Source organism: Acipenser ruthenus, chromosome 2 (assembly GCF_902713425.1).
Source record: "Acipenser ruthenus chromosome 2, fAciRut3.2 maternal haplotype, whole genome shotgun sequence".
NCBI classification, from domain to species: Eukaryota; Metazoa; Chordata; class Actinopteri; order Acipenseriformes; family Acipenseridae; genus Acipenser; species Acipenser ruthenus.
This window is the reverse complement of record NC_081190.1, coordinates 92,076,693-92,090,371: the sequence shown is the minus strand read 5'-3', so window position 1 is coordinate 92,090,371 and position 13,679 is coordinate 92,076,693. Positions and strand designations below refer to the sequence as shown.

The 13,679-nt window shown below is 38.1% G+C and overlaps 1 protein-coding gene across 1 annotated transcript; it reads right to left on the bottom strand.

Moving 5' to 3' along the window:
• Nucleotides 1-339: 339 nt before the first annotated feature.
• On the bottom strand, nucleotides 340-12,748 carry emx1 (empty spiracles homeobox 1). The gene is made up of 3 exons (XM_034015938.3): nucleotides 11,948-12,748; nucleotides 7,092-7,276; nucleotides 340-1,725 (listed from the first exon to the last, which is right to left on the bottom strand). Exons 1-3 carry the CDS (start codon nucleotides 12,291-12,293, stop codon nucleotides 1,558-1,560), a joined length of 699 nt encoding a protein of 232 aa, XP_033871829.1. The 5' UTR covers nucleotides 12,294-12,748; the 3' UTR covers nucleotides 340-1,557.
• Nucleotides 12,749-13,679: the final 931 nt, after the last annotated feature.

Sequence of the window (13,679 nt, the reverse complement as noted above, 5' to 3'; positions counted from 1 at the left end):
TTCGAAACCATGTCTTAACATGTATACAATAAGGCTGCTGAATACATTGCACATTTTGCGCTAGTTGTTGCCTTAAAAGAGTTTGAAAATTGTGAAAGCGTATTCCTTAAATTGGAAAAAAGTGTTTATTTATTTATTTATTTATTTATTTATTTTTGTATATCAGCCTAATCTAATGTACATAGGCACCATGTAAAATAAATACATTTTGTATAACTTCTTGTTATATATAAACACACGCATACACACACACACACACATATATAAATATATATATATATATATATATATATATATATATATATATATATATATATATATATATATATATATATATATTTAAACAACTGCTATCATATTCTTCAAACAACTGCAACCAAACTATATTGCTTGAGGAATTTACATGTTTAGCAATAATCTTGGACTACCTGATATTAATGTTAACCTCCAAAACTGACATGCAGCTGTGCATAACCTAACTTCAGTGTTCTTCCTTGTCAAGTTTAGATTACTGGATTAACCAGCCTGTGCATTCTGAGAACACACAGAGACATGAAGGATTGCCATATTTAATTTTCTTGGTACAAAATGCTTTTGCCGTGTGATCCTTACTGTGAAACGAGAAAAAATAATAATTTTAAATAAATAAATACATGAAAAATATGTCCGACTGGCCGCATGGCGCCATGGCTCTTGGATGCTTGGGATGCTGTTAGTTCTTCTTCTCCACATAGAGATTAGTTTAGAAGTCGGTGTATCCAGGCAAAGGTCCATCTGCTATGAGATTGCAAAGAATATGTCCACTGGGAGCAGAGTATGTTGCTTGCTCCCAGACACTGATGGCAGAAGATATACATACCACCACTAAAATAAATATGCTCATTTTAAGTCAACATTAATACAGTTATTGTACGGTGGGCTCAAAAACCTTATTGCAAGATTGCTTTGGAAGATCTCCCAACAACTGCAAAGGAAAGGCATTCACTCTCAAAAAGAAGACTAGATATTGGCTAGTCCATTGTTTTTATTGGCTGTGCCAGGTGTCAATGGAAAAATGGTGGCCCGATGAACTAAACAAAAGCTGCAGCTTGCTCGCTGCAGCTGACTGTTCAGGACCCAACCCAGGAAGTTGGGGAAAGGATGAGCCAACCAAATCCCAGCAAACACCTCAATCTCTGACTCTCCCATTCGCTCCCATGCTTGCTTTAGTTTTTTAGTTGTTGTTATTATAACACACACATACACACAAAGTCACAGCTGTCCAGCACTTTTTTTCTTGATAGAAGCGTGTTTGGACATATGTTTTAGACACACCACCAGGAGTGTTTGGACACACCACCAGCTTCACTTCTCAGGTTTAATCCAAGCTGGGGGGATTCCTGCAGACTTATTTTGTCCTCGTTGTTTTTCAATATAGTTGTATATATGCCGGTATATACATATATATTTTACATATTCTATAATAAATAGTGCATTGCACTAGAAAATGTCTTAGTGTTCGTAGGTAGTCTGGAGCCCCCAGCTCAATGTCTGGGGATCCCCTCCGAAGGGGGCTAGTTAGTCCTCAGATGTGACGTCAATGTCCTCCGAGCTGGACTGCTTGGTGGCCATCCGCCACCTGTTGATATGGTGAGACCCTTTCTTCTTCTGCTGAGACTCTGGGCCCTCCTCATCCAGCTTCTGCCTCTTGTGCTTTGTCCGTCTGTTCTGGAACCACACCTTTACCTGGGGAAGGATCGACACAGCACCACAGTCAGGAACAACTACCCAGCCAACCCCAGTGACAACAACTGTTGTTGTGCGTTACTATGCTAGTTATCAAAACAGTTTAGTCTTTTTTGTTTGTCTTCCGAGGACACCTAACAAAAGACAAAATCATCTTGTAGGTAATGACTGCAGTGGAGTGCATTAAAAAATGTACATAAGTGTTTTATGATGTGTTTCAATTTAATTACTTTATAAATACTTTAAACACTGGCCTTTTTTTCATTGGTATTTATTGTACTGAAATGTATTTTCTAGTTTCTGAAGCTCTATCCTGAACCTGATAGGCTAAGATGGTCATTAAAGTCTATAGTTGGGGGCTGAAATATACATGCATATTTTTACCAGTTAAAACCTCCATTTTTAAAATTAACTTTCTATCTGGGAGAAAAAAAAGGTTTTGCTGTTGGTGTTGTTTGAATTATTAACAGTATTGTAACCTGGCCAAAACAATATAAAATACATTCCAGCAATACGCCAATGTGTCAAACTATGTTACTTTGGAAATTAAATAAATAAATAAATACATTGCTTTCAAATAAAATGATCAAACTATCTAATTGATTTATGCATTTATCATTATTATATGAAAATGAAGATGATTGTGTATGAAGAGAAATAAAAACTAACGAAACTAGCAAAAGTTCACCTACACCTTTCAACACTCAATTCTTTTTACGTAAAACTATAACAAAAAGAAAAGAAAAAAAAACTTGTGTGTAATTCTACCCATAAACCATGTTTATTTAGTGATTAATGTAATTATGTGTTAGAATTAAAGAAATGTAGAATATTTAGGTGTGCTATTTGATGTGTTATTTTATTCTGTTGTGTAGTGCACTGTGCCACTAATGTGGTACTGTAGCTTTAATTAGAAGACCAACGCGCACTGTGGCATTGCTGCTCATTGCTTGTGTTTTCGAATGGTCCTCTTCACATCGGGTTTGGGTTAAATGAATGTCCTGCATCACAATCGGGTCATTCGCAAGACAACCCCACCCTGAACACGAAAAGTTCCCTTTCATTACAAAATGGGTGTTCCCCTTTAAGATACCCAAACCTGAAAACTTTAAAACAAAAAAACTCTTCAGAGGAGGGTGTCGTAGTGCTGCTCCGCCCGCACGAGCATAATCTCACTACTCACCCTGACAGTATCGGCATTTCCTTTCAGCCTAACATGATTAACATCACAGAGTTGATAAGTAAATCCTCCTGATTATTTAGCGCTCCTTTTATTTTTTAGCAATTACTTTAAAAAAAGTGCAAAATTATACCGGAATCGCTATAATAATTAGTTTTTTTTTTATTATTTCTAGCGTGTTTTCTGTATTTTCTGTATTTTCAAGTCCCACTGCGCCCTCGCGGGAAGACTGCGGCTCTACTGCCGTTCCTCCCGGGATCTTAGCGCACCAAGCCCATAACTTGTTCAGCTGATATTTATATATTTAGAATACTATTGAAAATATATTATTTAATAAGTGTTTAATTATTAATTTTACAGTATTGTTTACCATGTATTTGGCTTTGTGTTTCCTTTCGGTTGTATACATATACTGTTTTTCATTTCTTACAGGTAAAGGTAAGTATTGAATCCCGAGCAGCTACAGTGGGTGTTCCTACTTTAGCAGCTCATTGCTGTTTTAGTGCAGCTGTCCAGCAGAACTATTACAAAGGCTTGGTCGCAAGCAGGCTATTTCTAGTCTCGTGTTTGTACTGACTAAGAAATTAGCCAGTGGCTTATGCAGGTGGGCATCCCTGCTACTCGCTACAAAACAGTAACTAGTGACCTGTTGCCCCTGTTTGGTTCAACAGCATGGCTTGTCAGCCGGGTTTGAACTGCAACCTCCTATTGACAGTGTCCAGGCACTCTACAGGAGAGAGGTCATCACCACTGACGCGTCCAACTCAGGCTGGGGCGGAGTGTGGAATGGCCGAGGCGTAGAGGGTGTGTGGCAGCCCCCATGGGAGGGTCACCATATCAATATTTTGGAACTGCAGGCAGTGTACCTGTCCTTGCAAGAATTTTTGAAGCAGGTTTGGGGGAGACACATGCTCGTCCGTACGGACAACACATCTGTGGTGTCCTACATAAACCATCAGGGTGGTTTACGGTCGCCCAGTATCCACCATGTGGCCCACAAGCTTCTGCCCAGTTGAACCTCCTCTCACTTCTGGCAGTTCACCTGCCTGGAGTGACCAACTGCGCTGTGGACCTCCTCTCAAGGGGTTCCCCAACGGCTCGGAGTGGAGATCGCGAGCCTTTTGGGAGAGATTCGGGAGAGCAGAAGTAGACCTTTTTGCCTCTCACGAGTCAACACACTGCCCCCTGTGGTTCTCCATAAAAAGAGGAGGACTTCTTGGGATAGATGCACTGGCACACCCGTGGCCAGCACGTCTACTCTATGTGTTTCCGCTGCTGGCGCTGCTACTGCTGTGTTTGGAGAAGGTTAGACATGACCGGGCCAAGGTGCTCTTAATAGCTCCATACTGGCCCAGGAGAGTTTGGTTCTCCCCTCTGATACAGCTCAGGCGCAGGGTACCATGTGGCACCCCAACCCACCGAGCCTACAGCTCTGGGCCTGGCCCCTGAACATAGTGATCCACGCAATTATGTTTTGTATTGTGTTCCTGTATTGTGTTCCCTTTCCGCTCTGTATTTCCCGCCATTGCTTGTCTTACCCTGTCTCTGCGTCTATGTGTAAATGTAACCTGCGCATGCGGTGCTGTCTGTGTCTCCCCTGTATTTGGCTGTTGGTTGTCTGTGCCCATTGGTCCTGGTGTGAGGCTGAGGACCAATGGGATGTGTTTAAAGCTCTGGCACCCTATTAACATAAAGGGGCACAGCTATGTTATAAAAGGGCACTGCGCCGCCATTTGGTGTTGCTGTTGCTGTCCTGATTGGCTTGTGTTCTAGAAAGCATTGAAGCAGTCAGAGCAGTGGTCTCTGAGTGGGCGCTAGAGATTAGCTTCTGGAAATAAAAGATTTGGAACTGATTTCAGTGTGTTGTGTCCCTTCTTCCCTGCTTGCCTGTGTGCGCACAACGCTACAGTATTGTAACTATAACAGCAACTTTTAGAGTGTATTATAGATTTAAAATATTGCTTCAGTATTCAGAAGTATAAGACGTAATTAATTTAGAAAGAATGGCACATAGCACTAGCAATACACCTGAGAATGAAACATTATTCATCTCATTAATTATTGATTAAGAACATTTGTTTTGGGTAATAAAATTGATACGAAAATATATTTAAAAGAAAACAAAACAGAGCCATGTGATCAATTGTTTTATGTAGTATTTTCTACAAGTGTGGTAATTGCATATTTTATGCTGTATGTTTTTTCCCCCTGTACATTTCATGAATGGACATGATGATTATTATATGACACCTAAAGTGAATAACAATACCAGAAAAAATGTGAAAAGGTGGCTTATCCCTTCTTGTAATGCACATACACTTTCCAAGGGTTTGAAGTAAGCATGAAACGATATGGCTCTGTTAGACATGCTGCCGGTCAATATACAGACTGCACAATTGTCCTTCTAGCAATTCTGTTGCATTTCAATATTTCCACACAATGCATAAGCCTACACCTTGTATCACAAACTGCACAGGCAATGCACATAACCTACCTTTTTAATACTTTTTGTTTCCTTTTATGGGGGTTTGTTTTGTTTGTTTCTGTGAAAGCTTATCTGCTTCATAATTTCTGAAGACCTTGTTGGATTGATGTGGAAATGTGTACACAGCTTTATAAATGTGGGGGAGGAAACGCACCTTAGAATATATACCAGCATAATAAATAGGTTCGCGCGCACACAGGTGTGATTTGCCATGTTCTATTTTTGCAATTCACAGGTTTAGATCATAGGAACGCCTGGAGGGGGGGGGAGTGAATACGAAATTTAAAAGGGGATCTATAAGCAAAATTAAGTTTAGAATCAGGAGTTTTCCTTAAGTTAGGCATGTATAGCTCAGCTACAAACCGTGAGCACCGTCGCTGTCTTTATTATAATAAATGCTTTCCTGTTATATATATATCACATTTTGAGGATTCCAAATGTTCGCTCAATTACAGTACCAGCACATTTAAATGTACGGCTGTTCAACAGGGGTCGTGCGGTTGAGCAGCGGTGTCAGTAGCCACCGCTTCAGTGGATACACGTTGTCCCCTATCACCCAGCCTCTCTAAGACTGTCATCCGGCTGAAACGCAGCTGCCACCTGCGAATTAGCGAGGATAAACAAGCCATGACCGGAGCAGCGATAGTTTGCATACACATTTGTGAAGTAGTTGTTGGCATCACAGATCACGTAGAAGTGCCTATTCTGTGTTGGTGCGCGTATCTTAGTGCTACAGGCAAACAGTGTGCTCTCCGCATGTCTCCTTCCACGTTAGCCTGAATGAAGCAGTTGGCAGATGTGAGTGATTGTTAGTCTATTGAGGCGAAATTGCTACATACATTGTGTGTCAGACCGGCTCAGGAAAGACAGATGACTTCTAAATATTTGGGGACGTCTCCTCCTCTTTGTCTGGCCATGTAGAAATTATAGTAGAAGCGCTTATCCTCTGTCTCTCTCTCTCTCTCTCTCTCTCTCTCTCTCTCTCTCTCTCTCTCTCTCTCTCTCTCTCTCTCTCTCTCTCTCTCTCTTTCTCTCTCTCTCTCTCTCTCTCTCTCTCTCTTTCTCTTTTCTTTGCCTGCTTCCCTGGTAGTTTCACCGGTATATAGTCGACCACGCACAGTTTAGACCTGGTTTTCACAGGTCAGCTGAAACGCAAACGCTAACACTGTCGATGGTTCGCTAAATCGCTACATCTGTATGTAAATAAGGACACTCCCCTAAAGTTCAGACCATGTCCAGCGCTAACGCTGACTTGTCGACTGGAGCTAAATGTTCGCAGAAGTGTTTTTCTATTGTCTTAGGTGTTTGCGAACGTTGCTAAGTAGGGCCGCCCCCTATAGTCTATAGTTATGCTTTGTGTAGGCCTACTTTTGTTTGCTATAATGTGCTTTTCATATTTCATTTATATGTTGTGTTACTGTTTTTTTTTTTTTTTTTTTTAAATAAATCTTTAAGCGGAGCAACTAAACTAAAAAGGGGACCGTGTGACCTAATGCGAGTTCTACAATGCAGGAATGATTGTGTTGTTATACCAAGTTGACCCACTTCCCCCACAACGCGCTGCGTTTGAGAAGCCGCATTAAAAAAAAGAAAATGTAATATCAGTCAATTAGGCAGCATTGCGAATTTGTATTTTAATATCAACATTTATCCCGCATTAGCCAAGGTGGCTCAATGCGTGTACAACTCCTGTGGTGTTACCTGTGTTTCGGACAGACTGAGGCCGTTGGCTAACTGCTTCCTCTCGGCCCCCACCACATAATGGTTCTTCTCGAAAGCCCTTTCCAACCGCAGGAGCTGTGACGGGGAGAAGGCAGTGCGGATCCGCTTTGGCTTCCTGGCGAAGGGGCCGTGCATTAACAAACTTTCCTGGGAAACTTCGCTTCCTGAGAACACAAATGGAGAACGGATCAGCCTCACTGTAGCGCTCTCCCACGGGATTTGTTTGTTCATGGGAGTCCCGCTATTGGAGATTAATCTACTAGAAATGAGCTCTAACCAGACCCCCTTAATTAACCTCGCGATTATTAGTACCCTGCAGTGAACAGACTGAAAGGGCTGACATCTCTGCTCTTGCGTGCTTTAGCTATTTCTTTCTTTCTTTCTTTCTTTCTTTCTTTTCGATTTCTGTATTGTTCATTTGTGCGCTATTTTTTCTTCTTAATTTCTAATTTATTTTAAAACGTATTAGATTTACCCTTTCATTTTTTCATTTTCATTTTATTAAGATTGTTATTACTATAGTTGTTTCCCTCGATAAATGCTTTCATTTCATTTCTCACATCTCTTTATAATCAGACACTCCTCTCGTTCGTAAATTCTCTCATGTTCTTATGCATGTTAAATGTCTAATAACAACACATTTTAGCCGGTGCCTCACATTTAGAATCTCATACACGTTTTGCAAGTAAATGTCGAGCGGAGATCAAGTTTGTGAACATTTAATATCGTGCAGCAGTAGCTTAATAAAGCTAAAATAACAACCATCATCATACGGCATGATATGATGATGTACTGTAATTTTAATATAATGTTAGAAGAATACCCCTTCATCTTGGGCAGTTTGATATCAGTAACTCGATCGAGCGTCAAAATCAAACAACTCGATTAGAACAAAATGTTCAAAACTTAATCGAACACCATGGGGATCAGAAAGAAATAATGCTAATGAAAATCAAGATTAAAAAAATGAGAACCCACTGTTCAGAAGTTATCTCTTGTTTTATGCAGGAATTGTTTTCTCCAAACTCCAAACATTTGTCTCATTATTTTTTACATGAACATCAAAATAGGGTCTCAGTTTAATATTTGAACACATTGTTGAGTTTATTTGTTTATTTAATTTACGTCGGTTTAAAATCATAAACTACGTGCTCGGCCGTTAACTTGTTCGTTTGTTGTTCCTGCTGAATAGCTGATATATTCACAAAGCATTTGCCACCTTACATTTTTAGCTATCCCCAGCTGATGTTTTATTTCAAGAAAACCAAACATTGAAGTATAAAGATTAAATTAAACAGCCTAAGAGGCCCGTGCAGTTGTTTCTTACTAATTCTCTGTAACATCAGAAGTTCGTTTGTCGGTTAAAAAAAACCCTTTCGTTAGTAAATACCTTATGGGCATCCAACTGCTATTTCAGTGTAATAAGGGCAATGTGTAATATATCTTACCCGATCGTGAATGCCTTTAACATCATGAACACAGACAATAGCACAGGCATTGCATATAGAGGGATCGAGTAATTTACTAAACACATTTGCTTTAAAAATGTACTACAGGAGAAACAAATTGCAGGCAATTATCTCTCCACACTAAATCCGCCACGCTAATATTTGTTGTATAATTAGTAGGCACTATATACCGGTATCTAAACATGGCAATTATATTAACGCGAGTAATTGAGGATTTTTTTTTCAGTTTTTAAGCTGGAGGGCAAATTCCTCTTCTGTTGACAATCCAATAAATAAAAAAGACCTGCAATTCAACTAAACGTATCTTGATTCTGGTTACCTTGTAGTCTAGACTACGCTAAATTACTATGTGATAATAAAAACAAAGCATTTCTGTTGTAATGTCACTGTGTTTATGAAGTATGGATAATGCAAATAATAATAATAATAATAATAATAATAATAATAATAATAATAATAATAATAATAACAGTCGCACACGAAATACGCCTTACAATGGGTTTCATAATATTATCTTATTTGGCGTTCTTTAAAGTCATAGCTCATTCTATAAAGAAATTATTCGACCATAACTTCAAACATCCAATAATAGGCTTCAATCTTAAAAAATAAAATAAAATACACAAATCAACAAACAAACAAAAACGAGATTTTAATATCATGCGTGTGAATTTCATTCGTTTAATTCAAATATCTTATTTAGCATGATATTTGCTCAATCTATCAAATTCAATAGCCTACACAACTTTCTGAGTTGCACGGCATAACTCTGATCCTCTAATGAAGAAGAGTATCTTGGCTTAGTGTACCTTGAAGCCTGTGCTTCACCCCGACCCAGGAAGTGCGGGTCCGTCCAGTGTCGGTCATTCAAGCTTTGGGCACACGAATGCACTGAAGGAAACTATATATATATATATATATATATATATATATATATATATATATATATATATATATATATATATATATATATATATATATATATATGCCTAATATAAACATTGTTCTTTTGAATAAAGATATTCAGTTTTTGATGTTAATGTAAAAATTTATCTTATTCAATAAAACATTCAGTTGCTGAGTTAAATAAAATGTGGTGTTATTTATTTAATTATCCTTTAAAGAATGTTAGATCTGACCCCACCCCCTGTTACAACTGACCCTGGCCATGGGGTCAACTGTAAAATCTGACACCTTACTTTTGAAGCGCTCTTGCTGTATGTATATCTGCTCTTAAAACAGGATAACTATGGGGATTGGTAGAGGACAGATGTAAGTTGTTTGTATCAGTCTGGTCAAACTAGCTCAAATGGTCTGTGGTATTGGAGAGAAAGTAAAAATGTGGTTTTGCAACAGTAGTAAGACCCTTGTATTTCTCTCAATCTGACCCTCTCATCGCTAGTCCCGTGACGTATAACAATTCCAGCTATCTCGGGAGCAGAGCCGCGCTGCAGGAGCAGCCATCGCCGGGAGCAAGGCGAGGAAATTTGCTGTCGAAGAGATAACTTAATCTTTTTCTTTCCTCCGAGAACAAAGCCTGCCTTTGATGATCTTTTTCTCCTTGTGTTATCACCCCCCCCCCCCCCCCCCCCCCCTCGGTTAAGTGTACTGAGTGAAAGGTCTAATGTGGATTTGCATTTAGAACCCTGTAATGAGTTTAAGAGACCATTGGGAGGGAAACGCAGTAAGGCTATAAGCTCGTCCTTCGCTTTTATTGAATATATGCACCGATACTTGATATTCTGTCACCAACACTGACAGGACTGGAATTAATAAACGCCTCTGTGTCGTTTTATACAAAAACATAAATAACTCAGGGGATGCATTAAGACAACGTGCACCCGATATTGATGTAGTTTAGCCAATAAGTCTAAAATGATCAAATAACGTTTGATTGGGGGAAACACAGTTATATTTATAACATAAATCGTGTAATCCTTAATTAGACACTTTAGACCTATACTGTGATAATTAAGGGCAAGGTCCTCAAAACTTTTTTTGGTATCCAGTTATTATTATTATTATTATTATTATTATTATTATTATTATTATTATTATTATTATTATTATTATTATTATTATTAAAGAAAATGTTAAAACAAAAACTACTCCTGTTGACAAAGCTGTAAACATTCTAGAACATTTTTTGTAATAAATCCCTGGACATTAACAGACAGATATATTGCAAACTGTCTTCTACGGTTACACTGCGGCATTTTTATGTAATTTTGCAGATTTTTATAAGAGTGACCAATAAAACGTTTGAGTTGTTGCATTTTGGTTTGGGACGTTCATTATTTTATTTTTTTTACGACTTACAATATAGAATACAAAGCTCTGATAAAGTAGCCCACGTTTTTAACATCCATCAACAATTACACATTAAGAAATTTTACGTCATAAATTGGTGTTAATTACAAATAGCCCAATTCACGGAGTGTTTCTATGCACAGTGATTTGGGATCTGAGCAGTGCCATCAATCAGCTCTGTCTGCACTGACATCCTAATGAAAAGGTATTAGTTGTTTCTTACTAGACAACTAATAACATCATCACCTCAAACCAAATCCAAAATAATAATTTTAAATGTAACAACAACAACAAAAATAGAAAAGCACATATCGTTTATATTTAAACTTTTCATCTTTAATGATATAAATACTTACCACATTGAGCACAATTATATTGAAGTTTATTATTATTATTATTATTATTATTATTATTATTATTATTATTATTATTATTATTATTTCAAATCAACGGGACTTTTGAATACCAGAAATAACTGTTTTAATGAATGTATAATGACGTCTTTAATCATTTTTTTTTTTTGGTTACAAAGTGTCCCTCTTTAACCAACACAAAAATTGAGGCTTGCACCTCAAACCAAGCTGTCAAAGTTTCTCTGGACATATGCATTATTTGTACTCTGATTTTTTTTTTTTTTTTTTAAGTAGGATAAACCCAGTAGCAAGGTCTCAATGTATTGTGTTAAATTACCTATACCCACAATAAATGTGCATTATTTTATAATACTAGTAATCATTTCCCAATTTAACACTAATACAATACAAAATAGCGTCGATGAGCATATATTACATGATCCATTGTATCATATTATTCGAAGTTAATCGCTATATTGGTTTTGTACATTGCATTTATAAATTGCTTAATGAAATCGTAAACAGTGAGCATGCATATGCTTGTCATTCTTTTGTCGCAAAAAAGTGCATAAATAGACCAACGTAATATTCATGAATACATGTATACACAAATACATATATAAATATATTATTATTATTATTATTATTATTATTATTATTATTATTATTATTATTATTATTATTATTATTATTATTAATGTACCTTGAAATCTGTGCCCAAAGAATCTGTTCCTTAAAACCCAGGGATAGAAATTAAGGGGGTCCCGGTGCTGGGGTCCAAAGAATGAGTGCGGGTGTTGCAGATGGGCGGCCCCGAGTTGGTGGGGGTGAACAGCCAGTGATGGGTGGTTCATCGCCTCGGGGAACACCAGCTCCGGGCTGGTGTACAGGGACCTACCCCCCGAGCTCTGGAAGCCGTTCATAAAGGCTTCTGCGGGGTTCGGGTAGCTCAGAGCTGTGGGTCTGATGGGCTCTTCGGAAGTCAATGGAGTGTCCTTGGCTACTAGAGAGTCAATAGTGAAACAGCGCTTTGCTGCCTGTTGAAACATTGTATGACAGTTCTGTGGGGAAATAAAGATTGAAATAAAATAAAAAGTCGGATGACTTAAGCAATTCTTACTATCCCAAAAGAAAACGCGATGCTCTGGCTGAGAGAAAAGCTATAAACGAAGAGGTCGTCGCGGGTAAAATATATGGAGTGCGGATAGTTATTATCCAAAAAAGGAACCGAAGTGACAAGAGCTGTACCCAGGATCCATGCAGCTGCGCGTGTGGCTCCTGGTCAAGTGAAAGCGACTGATGTGAGAGCTCCAGTGAAGTTTAAAAAGCGGCTCAGATTGTATGAAAGGAGTGAAATACACACTCGTACCTGGCTAGGGCAATCTGATTGGACAGCTTCACCTGCCTCCAAAAGGTTGGAGAGGGCACCTGGAGACATGGATCCTGTGACAAAGCGGACTGGAGCTACACCGGAACTGCTTTTCTCTGTGCTGGAGGCTGTCTGGCATCGAAATGATTGCATTCATTATAATATGACCCACTGGACAATGCAACAATATGGAGACTGTTTAATTAGTAAATCACGCGAAGCAACTAATTATTATTATTATTATTATTATTATTATTATTATTATTATTATTATTATTATTATTATTATTTCGTTTTTTGTAAACATATCTAATTTAGTATCGTACCGACAGATAGATAGATGGATAGATGGATGTATTTATTTTAATCGGGATCAAATTGTTTGCATTGCCAGCTGGAATAATATTTAATGACATAATATTCCTAGCAACAAACAGTGCTGTCTCCTATGACTTTTAAGAAGATTTTATAGCTATACCGCAGGTCATATTATATGCACCAGTTTATTTGCGCGCTGCCTATGCCCAATAAACAAATAAAACGCCTGTATAATTGTAGGCTATCTACACTTTAATAACCCCATTTAAGCCCAACCCAGTGCTTTGTTATTACCCTTCGCTATTGCTGTATTGTGGGTGCGGGGAGGTCGCCGAATAATAACTGTGTAGGGCCTACAGTTAAGTGCGTAGGTGTTGCTTATTTAAGTGCTTCAGTCATTGGTCTAATAAAGGTATCCGTGTGCTTTAGTCTGTTCAGTTTACGCCTCGGTATAAGCTTTTGTAATAAGTAGCTTAATTAAGTTGTAAATGTATCACACAGTATGGTTTATATCATTAAATGGGTGAAATTAGTACATTACTCATATATTTTTCCTAGTACTTAATGATAGCAATAATAATAACACATTCAAAATAACTTGCGTTACGATAAGGAATTGCCAGTACCTTAGCTATGTGTACTTTTTTGTCAACTCATTGCTTTCCAGTTATTCGCTCGCTTTAAACAGCTGAAACCACAAAGAACGTGTGCATAGCCCAGATCCACAGCCGTTTTGGGTCGAGGTTGA